Below are 20,293 nucleotides of genomic sequence, written 5' to 3' on the forward strand. Positions count from 1 at the left end.
GCAAATAAAACTCTGAATCTGAATATGAATCTGAAGCAAACTAGTTGTACCACACTAGGAAATAGATCTATCAAATGATTTAATGAATTAATTCACCACCTAACAACTGACTCCTCCAAGTTGGATTTGCTAGCAGCACTTCTATTGCTGAGTCGTGCACATTTTCCAGTCAAAATGCAACAATGAAGGCCAAACGCAGAAATTGTTTCACTATCAGAAGTAGAATATTTTGTATTTTGCCCTTCATGGTTTCAACAGAGTTGAATGCAAACTGATTTATTACAGATAATATGTGGCTGGTTATAATTTACAGCACCTCTCCTTAGCCCAGCCATTACTCTTACAGGCAGGACATTCTGCTGTTGACTTCTGGCCATAATGGTATATCAGCACTGTGGGTATGATTGCAAATTACTGTTACAATAATACAGGCCTGACCTGGAGCCTGTAGTTTGAACACTAATGGCAGGCTGGCTTTGCCAAGTCCTGGATTTACTAGCCAGGATATAATAATAATTCATTACATTTATATAGCGCTTTTCTAGACACTCAAAGCGCTCCCCACAATATAGGGTGGAAATTGCCTCCTTCACCACCACTGGTAGCACCCAACCTTGGGCTACGCAGGCTCAATGGCTGCCATACACTGGCACCAGGCACACATCACACTACACACAATGGCTGAATGGCTCAGGAGACAGGGATTGATATCAGCCAATTAAGGGGAAGGGATGATTAGGTGGCCTTGATGTCAGAGACCTGATTGGGAATTTGGCCAGGAACGTCGGGGAACCCCCTACTCTTTACGATAGGTGTCCTGGGTTCTTTAACGAGTCGACCGAGATTCAGTCAGGACCTCGGTTTAGCATCTCATCCGAAGGACGGCTTGGTCTCTGAATTGTGCCGATTTAACACTGACCCACAGATCACGTTTGTCGATTGTGAAGGCACCTGTCTGTTTCCATCGTATTTGTCTTACATACTTCTTAAACACTTAATCTCCCACCTCTCTCTTTTTATCGCTCTATCAATTATATTCCTCCTCATATCTCTTGTCTCTATCTCTATCTATCTACATTCTTCCTCCTCTTCCTGTCTCTCTCTCTCTATTGTATTCCTCCTCATATATCTTGTCTCTATCTGTCTATCTACATTCTTCCACCTCTTCCTCTCTCTCTCTCTCTCTCTCTCTCTCTCTCTCTCTCTCGCTCTCTCTCTCTCTCTCTCTCTTATATTCCTCCTCATCTCTTGTCTCTCTGTCTCTCTCTGTCTGTCTACAATTCTTCCTCCTCTTCCCCTCTCTCTTTCTCTCTCTCTCTATCTATTATATTCCTCCTCATATCTCTTGTCTCTATCTGTCTATCTACATTCCCCCCCCCCCCCCCCCCCCCCCCTCTCTCTCTCTCTCCAGGCTGACTTCGCCGTGGAGGCCCTGGCTAAAGCCACATATGAGCGTCTGTTCCGCTGGCTGGTCCACCGCATCAACAAGGCTCTGGACAGGACCAAGCGGCAGGGGGCCTCCTTCATCGGCATCCTGGACATCGCTGGCTTTGAGATCTTCCAGGTACAGTATATTATATGGTTGAGGAATGATGAGGATTTTAATACATAGCATCAGATCAAATACATAATAAAAAGAACACACACATTATCATATTTTGCATTGAATGAGGTATAATAATATCTGAGTTAGTTACTCTTGTTCTTGTTGTTTTTGCTGGAACTCGAACTTGTGTAACTTGCCATTGGCCAAGTCTGGAACTTGAACTTGAACTTGTGTAACTTGTCATTGGTCAAGTCTGAAAATAGCTTTTTTTCTTTTGGAGTTTTTTTGTTTATTGAATGTAATGGTCTCCAGGCTGAGCCTGAACCGGGTCCAGCCTTTGTTTACATAAATATGTTTGTTAATAGCTCTAAAGAACTCCTGCTGAAATCCCAGCTCACCCGCTGTTCTCTGACAGCTGTTCAATTCCCTGCCAAATGCCTCGGAGTCAGCTTTGTACTGGCAAGATTATCTGCTTTTATTTAAGCCAAACGTGGAGCGGCAACAGTGGCTCAGGAGGTAGAGCGGTCGTCTGGTAATGGGTGAATGTGAGGCATAAGTTGTAAAGTGCTTTGAATAAAAGCTCTATATGAATGAGTCCATTCCATAAGATAAGATATTCCCTTATTGATCCCCTTGGGTATATTGTTTTGGCTTACTGTTTGATACAAAAGCTCTTTGATCCAAAACGACTCAGTCGTAGCTGAATATAACTTTGTTTTCACAGTTTATATTTGACTAAGGCATCGTTGTTATTGTTGTCTTTTTGGTCTCGATAGTTACGATGTTCCAATCCAATCCACTTTATTTATAAAGCACATTTAAAAACAACAAAGTTGACCAAAGTGCTGTACAAGTCCACAACATAAGATAAACCATAAGATAAAACATAAAAATTTAATAAAAGCACACAATAAAAACAAGTACAATATGTCACATAAAAAGGCAGGTCTCTCAAAAACTGTTTAAAACACCAAAGAAAAACTCTGTTGGTTTTTCTCAATCTCCAGATCCTGGATTTCCTTAAGGTTTATGAACGTCCTCTATATGTATACACTGCTGATGAATTCTGTGTTTTGTCTTCCATGTAGCTCAACTCCTTTGAGCAGCTGTGCATCAACTACACCAACGAGAAGCTCCAGCAGCTGTTCAACCACACCATGTTCGTGCTGGAGCAGGAGGAGTACCAGAGGGAGGGCATCGAGTGGAGCTTCATCGACTTCGGCCTGGACCTGCAGCCCTGCATCGACCTCATCGAGAGGCCGGTCAGTGTCTCTCTCTCTCTCTCTCTCTCTCTCTCTCTCTCTCTCTCTCTCTCTCTCTCTCTCTCTCTCTCTCTCTCTCTCTCTCTCTCTCTCTCTCTCTCTCTTCTCTCTCCCTCCCTCATCTATCTCTCTCTGCCACACCTGTGTATTCATCTGTATGTTTCTCTCTCTCTCATCTCTCTCTCTGCCACACCTGTGTATTCATCTGTTTCTCTCTCTCCCTCTCCCTCTCTCTCTCTCTCCCTCCCTCCCTCCCTCTCTCTCCCTCTCCAGGCCAACCCTCCAGGCGTGCTGGCTCTGCTGGATGAGGAGTGTTGGTTTCCTAAAGCCACCGACAAGACGTTCGTGGACAAGCTGAGTCAGGAGCAGGGGACGCACACCAAGTTCCAGAAGCCCCAGAAGCTCAAGGACAAAGCTGACTTCTGCATCATCCACTATGCTGGCAGGGTACGCTCTGTGTAGTATTATTATTCTGTTTTAATTTTTTTTAAGATTATAATTATTTTTTATTATTATTATTATTATTATTATTCTTTTTTATAAATCATTCTTTCCAAAAGCAAAGAGGCCTAGAAGCGTGGCTAACGCTAATGGCACACATACCAGCGAGGCTAACTGCCTAAGAAAACGGGCACAGAGGCTCTGAAAGAGGATTTCACACACTAGACATATCAAGATGTATCCATCAGTGGACCAATTGCATGAATGAATGAATTAATGAAAACTTTATTTAACAGATTGCAGAATGGGTACAATACAGTACGGCTCAATACACACAATTGTTAAGGGGATGCAGACCAGAGAAAGACTTTCGTCTTGTTTACATCAGGGTCCCCCATTTTCAATTCTATGCTTTCTTGTCTATGCTTTCGCAGAGGACAAGAAGCCTTCAGTCGACTTCTTCACACATTAAGCACCCCCCACAGCCCAAATGGAATGAAATTTCATTTGCATTCTACCATACTACCAGTCGACTATCGGCAAATTTAGGCCAATCAAAGTAGACTATACAAATACTTAGTCGGGGACAGGCTTAATTATTATTATTCTGTTTAATTACCTCTCCACCTAAAGCAGTCTCCCAAGCAGCAGTTTGCCCACGTCATTCTGCATCCACAGCGTTTTCTCATCCCACACATAGCTGACATTTAAAATGTTTCCCCCAGCCGTGTCCTTTGGGGACAAGGAGCCATTATGATGCTATTATGATGGTGCTTGTTTTGGCTCATTACTCTATCAATCCATTTGGTTAGCAGCCATCTGCTAAATGTCTTGCCATCCCGCCGTCGTTTTCACTTCCATGACGACAAGCCCAGACACACTGACACCGTCGCTCCATTTCAAGTCCTCACGACTATACTTTCCACTTCCTTTGCTTCCTTTCCTGCGGTCTTTCAAAAATCACCTGATTCTCTTGAAATTCTCCCAAAGTCAAAAAGGGAAAAACCACGATTCTTTGGCGGAGATTTATTACAGTCGAGACAATGACGCACAGCCTCGCCCCTGTGGCGCATTCCGACGAAATATTAGAATCAGGTTTGATTTATCGGAGGCCCCGGGCCGCGTCTGTGGCGTTGCGTTAATAGTTAGAGGAGCGGGTTTTGTCCGAGCGGAGTGCTTTGCTGCCGGGCAACACATCTGCTCACCATTATGTGGGCCTTGTCATTAAACAGTAGAAAAGACTCACGCACATCCAAAGTGTAGTCACGGGGTGCTTGACTCAAAAATAGATCTGTAAAGTTGCAAAAAGAAGTCAGCACACCGTCTGTGTTACGATTGGGGGTGCTAATGAAGGTGAGAACACTGTATGCAGACAAGGTAGAAGGAACGAGGCAGAGACGAGGGGTGAAGCTTAAGGAATGGATATTTACTAACAACAAAACTACAAAACAAAGGAGGCATCCATGATCAAATTGTTCTGAATCAAGAAATAGAAACAATTATTTGTTCTGCTTTTAATCAAATCTGACGAGTCACTGTCTTGCACGCTCCAACTGCTTTTCCTAATTTCTTCGCATGTGATGCTCTAGCTCACTCTAGCTGGCAAGCAGGCCAAGAAGATGCTTAAAAAAAACAGCATTTCAAAGTGAATTGTATCCTTCGAGTGACATCCTTGAAAATGAAAAATAGTGCTTGGAAAAGTACTTAAAAGTCCTTGAATTTCATTTAGCAATGTCTGTGGGAACCCTGTAATGCGGCCCAATATTCTTTAAAGGGGCACTTCACAAAAAGAAAACAATGCTGTATGTGCAATTTATTTTGCACATAATCTCTTCACACACATCCAAAAACTCTTAACACGTTTTGTACACGTTCATTTAGTTTGACAGTCGTTGAGTGTAAATTAGTTGTGACGTCATCGGGGACAATTTAATCCTTGTGTTGTGTTAATTACAGCACAATTAAATGATAAGGTAGCAGTCTCTATAAGACAAGGCATTGCTATTTTTTCATCTACATCATTTCATGGTGCTGTAATTAACACAACAGATTAACTTGCCCTCTGGCACCGTATGATCATAATAAATTGTCTGTGACATTTCCAACATTTCTTTACTGTCCTGCGGAAGTAAATGGAAATAGACTGCATTTATATAGCGCTTCTATCCAAAGTGCTCTACAACTTATGCCTCACATTCACCCATTCACTCACACATTCATACCATGCAAGTTGCCAAACTGCTCATCGGGAGCAATTACGGGTTAAGTGTCTTGCTCAAGGACACTTCAAACCTCCAATCCATATGTTAATATAATGTAGGCTTTATTGTATATCTATGTAGGTTATATCATATCAATACATTCATTATTATAGGTTAATATAATGGTCAATAAAGGTAAACATAATGTATTGTTTTATTATGTAATATGAATACATTGGTTATTAGATTTTAAGTTATTGGTTATTTGTATTGATTGGTTATTTTAGATTAATGTAATGTTGAATATTGGTTAAAATAATGTAATATTGCAGCGGTTAGGTGGCGTAGCGGAGATTGCGTTCGTCACCAACCCCGGAGCTGTGAGCTGGATTCGCCTGTTCGAATCCAGCTCACAGCTCTGGGGTTGTCACCAGCTTGGCTGGCCGTTCACACTAATACAATTGGCAGCATTAGAGGGTGGGAGAAGCTGGCGCGGTGGGTCCGGGTCGTTGTAAACAGCGACTCCTACAGTTCGGTCGGGGCGCCTGCTAAGCGCGGATGGGACCTGAGTGGGATAGTGTGATCCTTCCACACGCTACGCCCTCTCGGAGAATATCAGCGCTGCCAGGTGAAAAGAAGCGGTTGATTGGCTGGACGTGTGTCGGAGGAAGCACGTGATAGCCTCCACTCTCCCAGATGATCTGACTGTGGGGGGTAAGTGTGCAGCGACCAGGAAGGGGATTGGGAATTGGCATAACGACTAACATTGGGATGGAAGAAAATCGGAGGAAAATGGAGGGGGAAAAAGATCAATAAAAAAAAAAAAAAAAAATAATGTAATATTTGTAAATGGCCTGTGTTCCAGGTGGACTACAAGGCAGATGAGTGGCTGATGAAGAACATGGATCCTCTGAATGACAACGTGGCGTCTCTGCTCCACCAGTCCACTGATAAGTTTGTGGCTGAGCTGTGGAAGGATGGTGAGCATCCAACTACCCATCTATCACAAACACCACCCATCCATCTAACACAAACACCAACTACCCATCTAACACAAACACCAACTACCCATATAACACAAACACCAACTACCCATCTATCACAAACACCACCCATCCATCTAACACAAACACCAACTACCCATCTAACACAAACACCAACTACCCATATAACACAAACACCAACTACCCATCTAACACAAACACCAACTACCCATATAACACAAACACCAACTACCCATCTAACACAAACACTAACTACCCATCTAACACAAACACCAACTACCCATCTAACACAAACACCAACTACCCATATAACACAAACACCAACTACCCATCTAACACAAACACCACCCACCCATATAACACAAACACCACCCACCCATATAACACAAACACCAACTACCCATCTAACACAAACACCACCCACCCATATAACACAAACACCACCCACCCATATAACACAAACACCACCCACCCATATAACATAAACACCAACTACCCATCTAACATAAACACCAACTACCCATCTAACATAAACACCACCCACCCATCTAACACAAACACCACCCACCCATATAACACAAACACCAACTACCCATCTAACATAAACACCAACTACCCATCTATCACAAACACTAACTACCCATCTAACACAAACACCACCCACCCATCTAACATAAACACCAACTACCCATCTATCACAAACACCAACTACCCATCTATCACAAACACCAACTACCCATCTAACACAAACACCAACTACCCATCTAACACAAACACCAACTACCCATCTATCACAAACACCAACTACCCATCTATGACAAACACCAACTACCCATCTATCACAAACACCAACTACCCATCTAACACAAACACCAACTACCCATCTAACATAAACACCAACTACCCATCTATCACAAACACCAACTACCCATCTATCACAAACACCAACTACCCATCTATCACAAACACCAACTACCCATCTAACACAAACACCAACTACCCATCTAACATAAACACCAACTACCCATCTATCACAAACACCAACTACCCATCTATCACAAACACCAACTACCCATCTATCACAAACACCAACTACCCATCTAACACAAACACCAACTACCCCATCTAACATAAACACCAACTACCCATCTATCACAAACACCAACTACCCATCTATCACAAACACCAACTACCCATCTATCACAAACACCAACTACCCATCTAACACAAACACCAACTACCCATCTAACACAAACACCAACTACCCATCTATCACAAACACCAACTACCCATCTAACACAAACACCAACTACCCATCTAACACAAACACCACCCACCCATCTATCACAAACACCAACTACCCATCTAACACAAACACCAACTACCCATCTATCACAAACACCAACTACCCATCTAACACAAACACCAACTACCCATCTAACACAAACACCAACTACCCATCTATCACAAACACCAACTACCCATCTAACACAAACACCAACTACCCATCTAACACAAACACCACCCACCCATCTAACACAAACACATGTGTTGCTTGATTCAGTAAGGTTGTCTTAATGACAGTGTAATCATCCTGTAAGACTAATATTTGGATGTATTGTGTTTAGTTTTTTTCATGTTGAATAACAGATTGATAACCTATCTGGCCTATCTTGTATTTCTACTAACAGCAGCTGTCTGCATTATACTGTAATGTATCCAGGCCTTCTGAGTGTTGTTTCCTCAAGTGAACGTCCTCCATGCTCCCCTCACTGTCTCTCTCTCTCTCTGTGTTGTAGAGATTCAGACCTTTCAAAGGGCCTCATTCTATGAAAATGTCACTAATGTGGATGAACCTGCAGGTGATTGACTGGGCTGCTCTTGTAGGCAGACCTGGGCCAAAAGAACATTGGAACACAATTCAAATATATGAACCAATTATTTTTTAAATAATTAAAAATTAACCATTTGTGATGTTGTTAAAAAGTGCTTGGGAGGTTAATTTGAGCACTCACTCTCCAAGCAAAGCTCAAATATTTGAAACCAATTTCTTGAATTGATATTTCCGCCCAGTTCTGACTCTTCAGAGTTCCCTGCTTCAGCCGCTGCTTTATGTCTTTGTAGCTACAGAGGCTCCCATCCGCTTGCAGGCTGCATGGCACCCTTGTCTCAGCCAGCAATGGTAGTGAGTAGCCTAGTCACTGAACTAGCCTAATAACAGTTTTAACTACATTATGGCTGAAATAGCTTCCTTTAGCCTGAACCATGTGCTTTGAAACTCCCAGGCCCAAAGTGCGTTAATGGTCTCAAGATCTTTCTGTGTTTTCTTTAAGCAAAATACATATTATTCAGATACTTGTGCCCCTCTGGAATCTTTTTTTTGTTTTATTCCTGCTCCTGACACTATATTTATACCCATAAGTGAATTACGGATTTGAAGCTTGACTGAAGAAAGATTAATGGCATTCATTTATTGCCTTTTCTCCCCTCTCCCCATGACAATCACAGTAGCAGGGAATCAGAACCACATGTTGCGTTTGGCTTGTGGTTCCGAGGCCCAGACGGCCAACGCAGAACGTCCGCGATGACAGCGGGCCGCGCGTATCTCCAGAATAAATGTTCAAACTCAAGGACATTCCTGCAGTTTGTGACTCTCTGGAATACTTCTTTTTTATTTTTTAATATCTAGCGGCTCTGACGTTGATAAATGACCCGCGTCGACATGGAAAAACAAAAAGGGGTTATTCCTCAGAGTTCTGTGTCACAACGGTTTTATTCAAGGTGTCAGAAAGTGTTAGGCTTGTCAGAGGAAGTGGGCTCAGAGTCAACAACAGGCATTCAGGACCGCAGCGGGTCTGACGCACGTCCCAAGTTAAATCATGTTGATATCAGGAGAAAGTACTCTGTAATTAAGTCGCTATCAGATCGTGTTATGCTAAGTCTTCATGCGAGAGTTGAAAAGGCAATAGTGTTAAGAATTTGTATCCCAGTCAGTGATGCAGGATTCGCACAAGGTTCTTGAAGTGCGTAAAGTGCTTTCTTTTTTACAAAAAAAAGTCAAGGCGTGTAAAACCTTGAAAACAGCCCATTTTTTAACAAGGTGCTTATAAAGTCCTTGAAATTCAAATCAACCATTCGCATTGAATGGTTTGTTCATCCATGATCAAATTGTTCTGAATCAAGTTTTTTTTGTTCTGTTTTAATCAAATCTGACGAGTCGCTGTCTCGTGCGCTCCAACTGCTTTTCTCCATTTCTTCGCGCGTGATGCTCTAGCTGGCAAGCAGGCCAAGAAGATGCTTAAAAAAACAGCATTTAAAAGTGAATTGTATCCTTCAAGTGACATCCTTGAAAATGAAAAATAGTGCTTGGAAAAGTACTTAAAAGTTCTTGAATTTAATTTTGCAATGTCTGTGGGAACCCTGGTGATATGTTGTGCTTGAATAAAAGTTGTCATTCTTGGTCTATTTGTATGCAAGTTATGACAGGATTCCTCTGGTTATATTAAACCTGGCCTGAAAGGCGAAAATGTTGGTAATTACATTTAAATGTGTTCCTAATCTTGAGTTCACCTGCTCAAATGATAAATGTCACACTTGGCTGCTGGACTAGTTATCTTAAGGAATTTACGACTTAAATAGTACATTTCCTAATTACTTCAGTCCCAAGTGGACTAGTAAACTATTCAACAATAAATTATCAGTTGAATGTAGACAGATATACAGGTCATGGAAATACTAATGTATACATTCTCCTATGCAGAGAGTTGGACGACGTTCCACTATCAAACATCTGTCCAAACAGGAAGTAATCTAACCGGTGCTATCATAATATTTTCCAAATATTTCCAACATTTTAAATAAATTATATTATATTATTGTTTCCACCATATATTTTGTCTCTTCTATAAATAAGAACCGAATATTTGTTGGGGAAAGAAGTTAGATAATTAAATTTCATGGCGTCTGTGCAGCCTTGTTTATTCACTGTGTCCATGTATGGTTTCCTTACGCAGAAAATAGATAAAGTTTGTTTACTTTCCTAATAACATAACTGCATAATTCATAAATTCAGACAAGCTTAGTATTTGGTTATTAGTGATACTCTAGTCTGTATACATCCAATTAAAAGTTATAAGGGCATTTCCTTTCCAACTAATTGGTCGTGGATGTCCGGATTTGGTACACATTTGTCCTCTTGGGCAGGGGTGGTTAACCCTTTCACTGCCACACGACAGAAGGTTAACCCTTTACTATCACACAACCGACGGTTGTTGTGTGGCAGTGAAAGGGTTAACCTTCGGTGAATTGTCGCAGTGAAAGGGTTAATTGTTTTGGTAGTGCGGCAGTGAAATGGTTAACAGGCTGTGACATACTGTTCAGGCGTAGAGACAGCTCTGCGTAGGAGTGTGGTAATAGAATGGAAATGGTGCTATTTCTAATGGAATAATCAACAGAAATGTGTAGGAACCCTGTTATTAGCCTTGCTGGCTGATACTGAGGGCAGAAAAGGTTGAGAATAACAAGTAATTGAAAGATGAAATAAAATAAAATGTAGTGCATCCCTGCAGCAGCAGCAGCAGCAGCAGTCATCAAGCGGCATCTCATCAGCCAAAGCCAAAGAGGAAGTCAATGATTAATGATGGATAAATGAAAGAAATCAGAAGTGGCGCTTTGCTCTGTTTTACAACATGGACCCTTTAGACCAAGCATGCTTATTTAGATCTATGTGGGCAGTGCCTCCGTTCCCCCATCCACCCACACAGGAGCTGCTGCTAGTTGTAGTCTCAGCCACATCTACCCCCATCATCCCACCTTGTCGCTACCGCTGTTTCCTCTAGTCATTCTCAGCTCCTCATCAACACTTCCTGTTTAAACCCTCCCTCCCAAACGCCTCACCACCGTCCTTCATCTCTCTGCCGTCTCTCCCCCCGAACCAGTGGACCGCATCGTGGGTCTGGATCAAGTGGCGGGTATGAACGAGACGGCGTTCGGCTCCACCTACAAGACCAAGAAGGGCATGTTCCGCACGGTGGGTCAGCTCTACAAGGAGTCCCTCACCAAGCTCATGGCCACGCTCAGGAACACCAACCCCAACTTTGTCCGCTGCATCATCCCCAACCACGAGAAGAAGGTAAGCCCAGGGTTCGTACAAGGTCCTTGAAGTGCTTAAAGTGCTTGATTCTTTACCAAAAAAAGTCAAGGCTTGGAATTCCTTGAAAACAGCAAAATTTTTAACAAGGTGCTTAAAAGGTCCTTGGAATTCAAATCAACCATTCACATTGAAAGTTGTGTTCATCCACGATAAAACATTTCTGAATCAAGAAATTGCTTCTTTTTGTTTTATCTAAACTAAAGTGTAACTAATTGTCAGAAATTGGTTTTAAGCCATAAATATTGGATCCGATTTTTTTCCAATAAAGAAAACTTCATTTAAAAGTTAATTGGATCCTTTTAAATGCCCTTTTAAAATGAAAAATAGTGCTTGGGAAAGTACTTGAAAGTCTGTGAATTTTATTTTGCAATGTCTGTGGGAACCCTGAGGTAAGCATTATATAGACCTACCTCTTCCATCTCTTCCTTTACTATTCGCATGTGAAACACTGATATGACGTACAAGAAAATCTGTTTAACGTTCTCATTTCCCCTCAGGCAGGTAAGCTGGAGCCCCATCTGGTTCTGGACCAGCTGAGGTGTAACGGAGTTCTAGAGGGGATCCGCATCTGCAGACAGGGCTTCCCCAACCGCATCGTCTTCCAGGAGTTCAGACAGAGGTAGCGTGGGAGGAGGAAGCTTTTGTCACCATGGTTACTAATAGGGATGTCCGATATTATCGGCCGATCATATTGGCATTAAAATGTATTATCGGAGATTATCGGTATCAGTTTTCAAAAAAATATATATATATATATTATTTATTTTTTACATTTATTTAACCTTTATTTACCCAGGCAAGCAAGTAAGAACAAATTCTTATTTTATTTATTGTCAAAAGTATGCATAATGTTATGTTAATTCCACAACACTATATGTAATGTTAATTACCTGAAATTATTACGTTTTTTGGGGGGGGGGGAAACCCTGCATATATCGGTATCGGTTGATATCGGTATCGGAAATTAAGAGTTGTACAATATCGGTATATCTGATATCGGTAAAAAAGCCAATATCGAACATCCCTAGTTACTAACAGCTAAGACGCTTTTTTATTCATGTGTTTATTTGTACCTTTATTGCTCTACTATACGGCAGAGGGATTACGTTGCCATTTTTTTGTCGTCCATGTTCACAGATATGAGATCTTGACGCCCAACGCGATACCCAAGGGATTCATGGACGGGAAACAAGCGTGTGAGAGAATGGTAACGCTGCTTCTTGCTCTTGTTTTAGAGTTTCACACCCAAATTAATCTTAAATCGTTCACATCAAGGTCACGTTAATTTAAAAGAACACGCCAATTAATTATTAGAAATTAGCTGATCGTCTTCTCCAGAGAGAGACAAGAAGATAGATACCAGTTTCCTCTCTGTGCGTTCAGTAGAAAGCTATCTGGCTGCATGTTAGCCTAGCTTAGCACAATGAATGAAAGCGGACATGGCCAGTTAGCCTTCGAGAGAGGTGTTAGTTGGACAATGCGTAGGCTACCCGTACATGTCCGCTTCCATTCATTGTGCTAAGCTAGGCTAACGTGCAGCCAGAGAATGGTAACGCTGCTTCTGCTTCTATTGTTAGTCTCAGAACTCGCCAACGCTATGGGTTTGTTCAACTGAGTGACAGATTTCATAAACAGATTTCCTTTTTTAAAGATAACTCACCTGAATATTTTTTATTTGTCGTTGTTATATTTTCTATTTCATTTGATATATGTTTCTTTCCGGTGTCTTTATGTATAGATCCGATCCCTGGAGCTGGACCCTAACCTGTTCCGTATCGGCCAGAGTAAGATCTTCTTCAGAACCGGGGTCCTGGCCCACCTGGAGGAGGAGAGGGACCTGAAGATCACGGACATCATGATCTACTTCCAGTCCGTATGCCGTGGATACCTGGCACGCAAGTGAGTGTCAGAAGCGCTACTACTACTACAACTTATTTATTATTATTATTATTATTATTATTATTATTATTATTATTATTATTATTATTATTATTATTATTATTTTAACTCAGTTTATTTGATCAGGGACAGTGCATATCAATCAACAATCAACATTTATAAATTAATAAAAATGAAAAACTGAGGGCGGCCGGGTAGCACAGCGGACTAAGCGTCTGTCTACCACCACAGAGCCAGTGGGATCGAATCCGGCTGTGGTGCCTCCGGCTTGGCCGACCGTCCATACTAACACAATTGGCAGTGTCAGCGGGTGGGAAGCCGGCGTGGGTGGGTCCTGGTCGTTGTAAACAGCGACTCCTACAGTTCGGTCGGGGCACCTGCACAGCAAGGGAAGGATCTAAGAGAGGTAGTGTGACCCTTCCACACGTTACACTCTCCCAGTGAGAGTCCGCGCTGCCAGGTGAAAAGAAGCGGTGGGCTGGGTACACATGTGTCGGGGGAATCATGTGATAGTCTCCGCCCTCCCAGACCGACGGTAGGGGGTAGAGTGCGCAACGACCAGGAAGGGGATTGGGAATTGGCATAACGACTAACATTGGGAGGGGAGAAAAACGGAAAAAGATAATACTAAAAAATTTAAAACTGTAAATATGCCAACGTTAGCAGTTGTAGTCCCTAGATATTTAAGCCATAAAAGAAACAGACAAATAGAAGGCCATTATTAAAGCTAATATAAAAACAATTTAAAACATATTCTGTATATTCACTCACTAGGCATTCATGCATCTACAAAAACATTGTGTGTACAGGATAAATCAAAGCCCATACATGGACAAGTACTACAACTGTGCTTATCTGCTTCCTAAGGAAACCTTCTTCTTTGACATTCTTACCGCGACACAGAGTTTGGAAAACACAGATGTACAATAGGGCTGAGCCCAAACGTTAGAACGTTCGAACCTGCATTCGTTATGTTGGCATTCGAATTATAAATCAACATTCGAATTTTTAATAAAAATAAAAATAAAACAATCTTTATTTTATTTTATTTTTTTCATTCTGGTTTTTCTTCACAGTTGCAGATAAAGATTAGGCTACACTAATATTATAGTATTAAAAGAAACTGAGTTATATTCATTAAAGAAAGTTGATTTAATTGATTTAGTTGGGCTGGGGCTTCTCCCTGGGCTGGGTCTGGGGCTGGAAAGTTGAAAAAAAAAGACGAATTTAATCAGATTAATCACTTTATTCAAATTGAGGATTTAATTTGAGCATAATTATTTAAAAAAAATTAAGAATGTATTAAAAAAAATATTTGATTTTTTTTTCATTAATGTACAATAATATATCCATCGTGATGGCGCTCGTGTTCTTTTCCTCAGAGCGTTCGCTAAGAAGCAGCAGCAGCTGAGTGCTCTGAAGGTGCTGCAGAGGAACTGCGCTGCCTACCTGAAGCTGCGGCACTGGCAGTGGTGGAGACTCTTCACTAAGGTGAGCCTGGCCCCTCAGTACCTAGCTGAACACTAAGGTGAGCCTGGCCCCTCAGTACCTAGCTGAACACTAAGGTGAGCCTGGCCCCTCAGTACCTAGCTGAACACTAAGGTGAGCCTGGCCCCTCAGTACCTAGCTGAACACTAAGGTGAGCCTGGCCCCTCAGTACCTAGCTGAACACTAAGGTGAGCCTGGCCCCTCAGTACCTAGCTGAACACTAAGGTGAGCCTGGCCCCTCAGTACCTAGCTGAACACTAAGGTGAGCCTGGCCCCTCAGTACCTAGCTGAACACTAAGGTGAGCCTGGCCCCTCAGTACCTATAGCTGAACACTAAGGTGAGCCTGGCCCCTCAGTACCTAGCTGAACACTAAGGTGAGCCTGGCCCCTCAGTACCTATAGCTGAACACTAAGGTGAGCCTGGCCCCTCAGTACCTAGCTGAACACTAAGGTGAGCCTGGCCCCTCAGTACCTAGCTGAACACTAAGGTGAGCCTGGCCCCTCAGTACCTAGCTGAACACTAAGGTGAGCCTGGCCCCTCAGTACCTAGCTGAACACCAAGGTGAGCCTGGCCCCTCAGTACCTAGCTGAACACTAAGGTGAGCCTGGCCCCTCAGTACCTAGCTGAACACTAAGGTGAGCCTGGCCCCTCAGTACCTAGCTGAACACTAAGGTGAGCCTGGCCCCTCAGTACCTATAGCTGAACACTAAGGTGAGCCTGGCCCCTCAGTACCTATAGCTGAACACTAAGGTGAGCCTGGCCCCTCAGTACCTATAGCTGAACACTAAGGTGAGCCTGGCCCCTCAGTACCTATAGCTGAACACTAAGGTGAGCCTGGCCCCTCAGTACCTAGCTGAACACTAAGGTGAGCCTGGCCCCTCAGTACCTATAGCTGAACACTAAGGTGAGAGCGCCTTGCATTAGAGGGGATGGCTGTTCATTAGTGGGGATGGCTGTTCATTAGAGGGGATGGCTGTTCATTAGAGGGGATGGCTGTTCATTAGTGGGGATGGCTGTTCATTAGAGGGGATGGCTGTTCATTAGAGGGGATGGACGTTCATTAGAGGGGATGGCTGTTCATTAGAGGGGATGGCTGTTCATTAGTGGGGATGGCTGTTCATTAGAGGGGATGGACGTTCATTAGTGGGGATGGCTGTTCATTAGAGGGGATGGACGTTCATTAGAGGGGATGGCTGTTCATTAGTGGGGATGGCTGTTCATTAGAGGGGATGGCTGTTCATTAGTGGGGATGGCTGTTCATTAGTGGGGATGGCTGTTCATTAGTTGGGATGGACGTTCATTAGTGGGGATGGCTGTTCATTAGAGGGGATGGCTGTTCATTAGTGGGGATGGCTGTTCATTAGTGGGGATGGCTGTTCATTAGTGGGGATGGCTGTTCATTAGAGGGGATGGCTGTTCATTAGTGGGGATGGCTGTTCATTAGTGGGGATGGCTGTTCATTAGAGGGGATGGCTGTTCATTAGAGGGGATGGCTGTTCATTAGAGGGGATGGACGTTCATTAGAGGGGATGGCTGTTCATTAGAGGGGATGGCTGTTCATTAGAGGGGATGGCTGTTCATTAGAGGGGATGGACGTTCATTAGAGGGGATGGCTGTTCATTAGAGGGGATGGCTGTTCATTAGAGGGGATGGCTGTTCATTAGAGGGGATGGCTGTTCATTAGAGGGGATGGCTGTTCATTAGTGGGGATGGCTGTTCATTAGAGGGGATGGCTGTTCATTAGAGGGGATGGACGTTCATTAGAGGGGATGGCTGTTCATTAGTGGGGATGGCTGTTCATTAGTGGGGATGGCTGTTCATTAGTGGGGATGGGTGTTCATTAGTGGAGATGGACGTTCATTAGTGGAGATGGACGTTCATTAGTGGAGATGGACGTTCATTAGTGGAGATGGACGTTCATTAGTGGAGATGGACGTTCATTAGTGGGGATGGCTGTTGTTCATCCGTATACCTGCTGTCTCTCTCTTTGGTGACTTGATGTCGTCTATCGAGCACATTAACTGTATCAAGTGTGCAAATGATGTGTAGCCTATGCGTTGCTATTGTAAATAGCATTTTTTTAGACCGCATTTTTCGGTGATACATTTTCACCAATAATGCTTGATTCTGCGGATACATGAATGAGCCGTGAGCACTGAGTCTGGTTATGGTTATTTGCTGTAGCAATTCAAAGATTGACAAGTAGGAAGTGGGAAATCACGACCAGAGAGTTGAGTTTCTTTGACCACATCATCAGTGTGCATCATTTATTAGCATAGCGTGCATACGCGTCTATACTTTCCGTAGCCGCATTTCTGCAGGACGCTCTCTGATTGGCCGACGTCAGTTCTACACTGGTTAGGCTTAGGCACTCTTTCGAAGTAGGTTAAGGTTAGAGTTTGTCTTAGAGCGTGACGGCAAGTTATTTCGACGGTTAAGCTTAGGCACTCTTTCGAAGTTGGTTAAGGTTAGAGTTTGTCTTAGAGCATGGTGATAGAACGCCAGGTAGTTTGCAGGCTGTTCGACGCGGAAATGGGCAAAGACACAGCTCGTCACGCGATTGGGCAAACATGTCAGTGGCCAATCAGAGAGCGTCAGTCAGTGGCCAATCAGAGAGCGTCCTGCAGAAATGCGGCTACGGAAAGTATAGACGCCGTGCATACATCAACAAACCAAGTAACGAGTTAATATGGCCGCTCTAGCTACCCACAATGCCCTGTGTCCTTAAAGTGACAGTGTAGGTGGATTATGTCCAGTCAGTCCATGTAAGTGTCCATGTAAGTGCCCACTACAATGACCTGTTTGTTAGTAAATGGATGTCCTTAACACTTTGAGCGCCACGCCTGGTTTTCCTTTTTACTGGCTGAATGCCACCATCGGCGCCAATGTTAACGTTAATATCGCCTAATCTATGTTTTAAATTATGGCTATGTGTCTAATCTGCCCATCGCATTATCAAAGACTATTTTCCAGTCAGTGCTGTCAAGGCAGATTGTTTTTTTATCGCGTCGTTTCCGTTTCAGAGCATTTAGAAAAGCCCCCGTTTTGATATAAAAAACAGCTCATTCTGGAGCATTCTATGAAAATCGTCTTTTAGTGGAATATTCCACAACGTTGATATTCGTCTGCCTTTTTATGAATCGTTTTCAAATAAACGCTAGATGATCAATATTATACGTGCACGCAAGCACATTACGGCCGCGCACGGATAATCGCCTCGTTGATTTCCTCTCTGACTTTTACAGTGAAACCGAAAGAAGACATTTCACAAAACAGCCTATATCTTCATCAAACGTACTCTGATTATCCTAACACTGATAACATAGAGTCCTTACCTGACATCAGATGGTATCCAACTGGTATATTCCAATTCCTGATCACCATTCGAAAAAATCGATACGTGTATGGATCCAACGCGATACTGTAGAACTCCATGATCAGCGGGGATCTGAGGTTCCAGAATGAACTGTGGTAACCCCGGCTGGATCAGTGGACTGGAAAATGTGGAGTACCGGATTTTTTTCCCCATTCATTTTCATTGAGTCCATTCCAAAATCACTTATGTCATCTGGGAGACGACAGGGGGCGCTTTTTTCCACAGTAATCGCCGGCGCCGCTCGGCTATACTCGGGTAGGCTCGGGTGATGCAATAATTTTTCAGATCGCTAAAAAAAATAAAAAAAATCCGAGAAATCTCGTGAGTGAGTGGCACTCAAAGTGTTAACTGTTGATTGATCATACTCTTCTATTTCTGCTTCAGTGAAGTCACCAGAGGTTTCTCTCCTCTCTCCTCAGGTGAAGCCCCTGCTCCAGGTGACCAGGCAGGAGGAGGAGATGCAGGCCAAAGACGAGGAGCTGGTGAAGGTGAAGGAGAGGCAGGGCAAGGTGGAGGGCGAGCTGGTGGACATGGAGAGGAAGCACCAACAAGTAAGCGTCTGAGGCAGCTTTAGAGTTTCATACCCAGGTGAATCGTAAATCATTCACATCAAGGTCAACAGAAAGTGAGTTTAGTATAGGAGGACTTTTTTTTTTAAACAGCGGTTTGCACGTACCACACTTAAACAGATGTGTGGAATTCTCTCCAGAGCGATCTTAATGGGGTGTAATAATATTTGTCAATTCAAAAATAATTGTAAAAAATCAAATATTTAGTCATTATCAAATATTAATCTGAATAGTGAGATATTTTCTTTTCTTTCTTTCCTTTTTTCTTGTTTAATCTGTTTCTTTGTATATTGTATGAATTATTATTTTGTGTAAATTAGGTTGTACGCCGACCATCAAGTGTTACATGTTTAGTTCAGGAATAGGGGGGGCAGGTAATTATAAGATTTATTCTTCTTCCTGCTCCTTTTGACCACCATGGTAGAACTGGATTTATGTTTTTGTATGAAAACTGTATGATTTATATTACTTCCATGTGGCAAATAAAACTCTGCATCTGAAATCTAAAATGAACGTAAACAAACACACGTCGCCGTCCCACAGCTCCTGGAGGAGAAGAACATCCTGGCGGAGCAGCTGCAGGCGGAGACGGAGCTGTTCGCCGAGGCCGAGGAGATGAGGGCGCGCCTGGCCGCCAAGAAGCAGGAGCTGGAGGAGATCCTCCACGACCTGGAGTCCCGCGTGGAGGAGGAGGAGGAGCGCAACCAGAGCCTGCAGAACGAGAAGAAGAAGATGCAGTCACACATCCAGGTCTGTGCTGAGGTGGAGACACAGAGGGGTCCCATGGGGAGGCTGAACCCAGCGTAAATAATGACCCACCACCATCACACACACACACGATGCAGCCACACAGTTAACATCTGATAGGCAGCTACAGGGATGGAGCCCCATAGGTATTTCTACCTAGACTCATGGTGACTCGTGCTATCTCCATTAATGGGTCTGTATCTCCAGAGACATACTGTACATTAATGGGCGTATATATCTCCAGAGACATACTGTACATTAATGGGTCTGTATCTCTAGAGACATACTGTACATTAATGAGTCTGTATCTCTAGAGACATACTGTACATTAATGAGTATATATCTCCAGAGTAATACTGTATATTAATGGGTCTGTATCTCTAGAGACATACTGTACATTAATGGGTCTGTATCTCTAGAGACATACTGTACATTAATGTCCCCAGAGACATACTGTACATTAATGATCTGTATCTCTAGAGACATACTGTACATTAATGGGTATATATATCTCCAGAGACATACTGTATATTAATGGGTCTGTATCTCTAGAGACATACTGTACATTAATGAGTATATATCTCCAGAGACATACTGTATATTAATG

At 42.9% G+C, this 20,293-nt stretch overlaps 1 protein-coding gene across 2 annotated transcripts in view; it reads left to right on the plus strand.

The window, feature by feature from the left end:
- LOC311232183 (myosin-10) overlaps positions 1-20,293 on the plus strand; it is a 91,524-nt gene that overhangs the window by 15,221 nt on the left and 56,010 nt on the right. For both annotated transcript variants that reach the window (XR_014619927.1, XM_084318881.1), the window contains 11 exons: positions 1,412-1,564; positions 2,635-2,808; positions 3,082-3,255; positions 6,316-6,430; positions 11,392-11,585; positions 12,104-12,225; positions 12,744-12,813; positions 13,345-13,505; positions 14,888-14,996; positions 18,790-18,921; positions 19,483-19,689. Coding sequence is in view for 1 of the 2 variants with exons in the window: in XM_084318881.1 (XP_084175007.1) it covers positions 1,412-1,564; positions 2,635-2,808; positions 3,082-3,255; positions 6,316-6,430; positions 11,392-11,585; positions 12,104-12,225; positions 12,744-12,813; positions 13,345-13,505; positions 14,888-14,996; positions 18,790-18,921; positions 19,483-19,689 (1,611 nt within the window). In the remaining variant the exon portion in view is untranslated. The remainder of the gene's footprint in view (positions 1-1,411; positions 1,565-2,634; positions 2,809-3,081; positions 3,256-6,315; positions 6,431-11,391; positions 11,586-12,103; positions 12,226-12,743; positions 12,814-13,344; positions 13,506-14,887; positions 14,997-18,789; positions 18,922-19,482; positions 19,690-20,293) is intronic.

Source organism: Notolepis coatsorum, assembly GCF_963971535.1.
Source record: "Notolepis coatsorum genome assembly, chromosome: 7".
NCBI lineage: Eukaryota > Metazoa > Chordata > Actinopteri > Aulopiformes > Paralepididae > Notolepis > Notolepis coatsorum.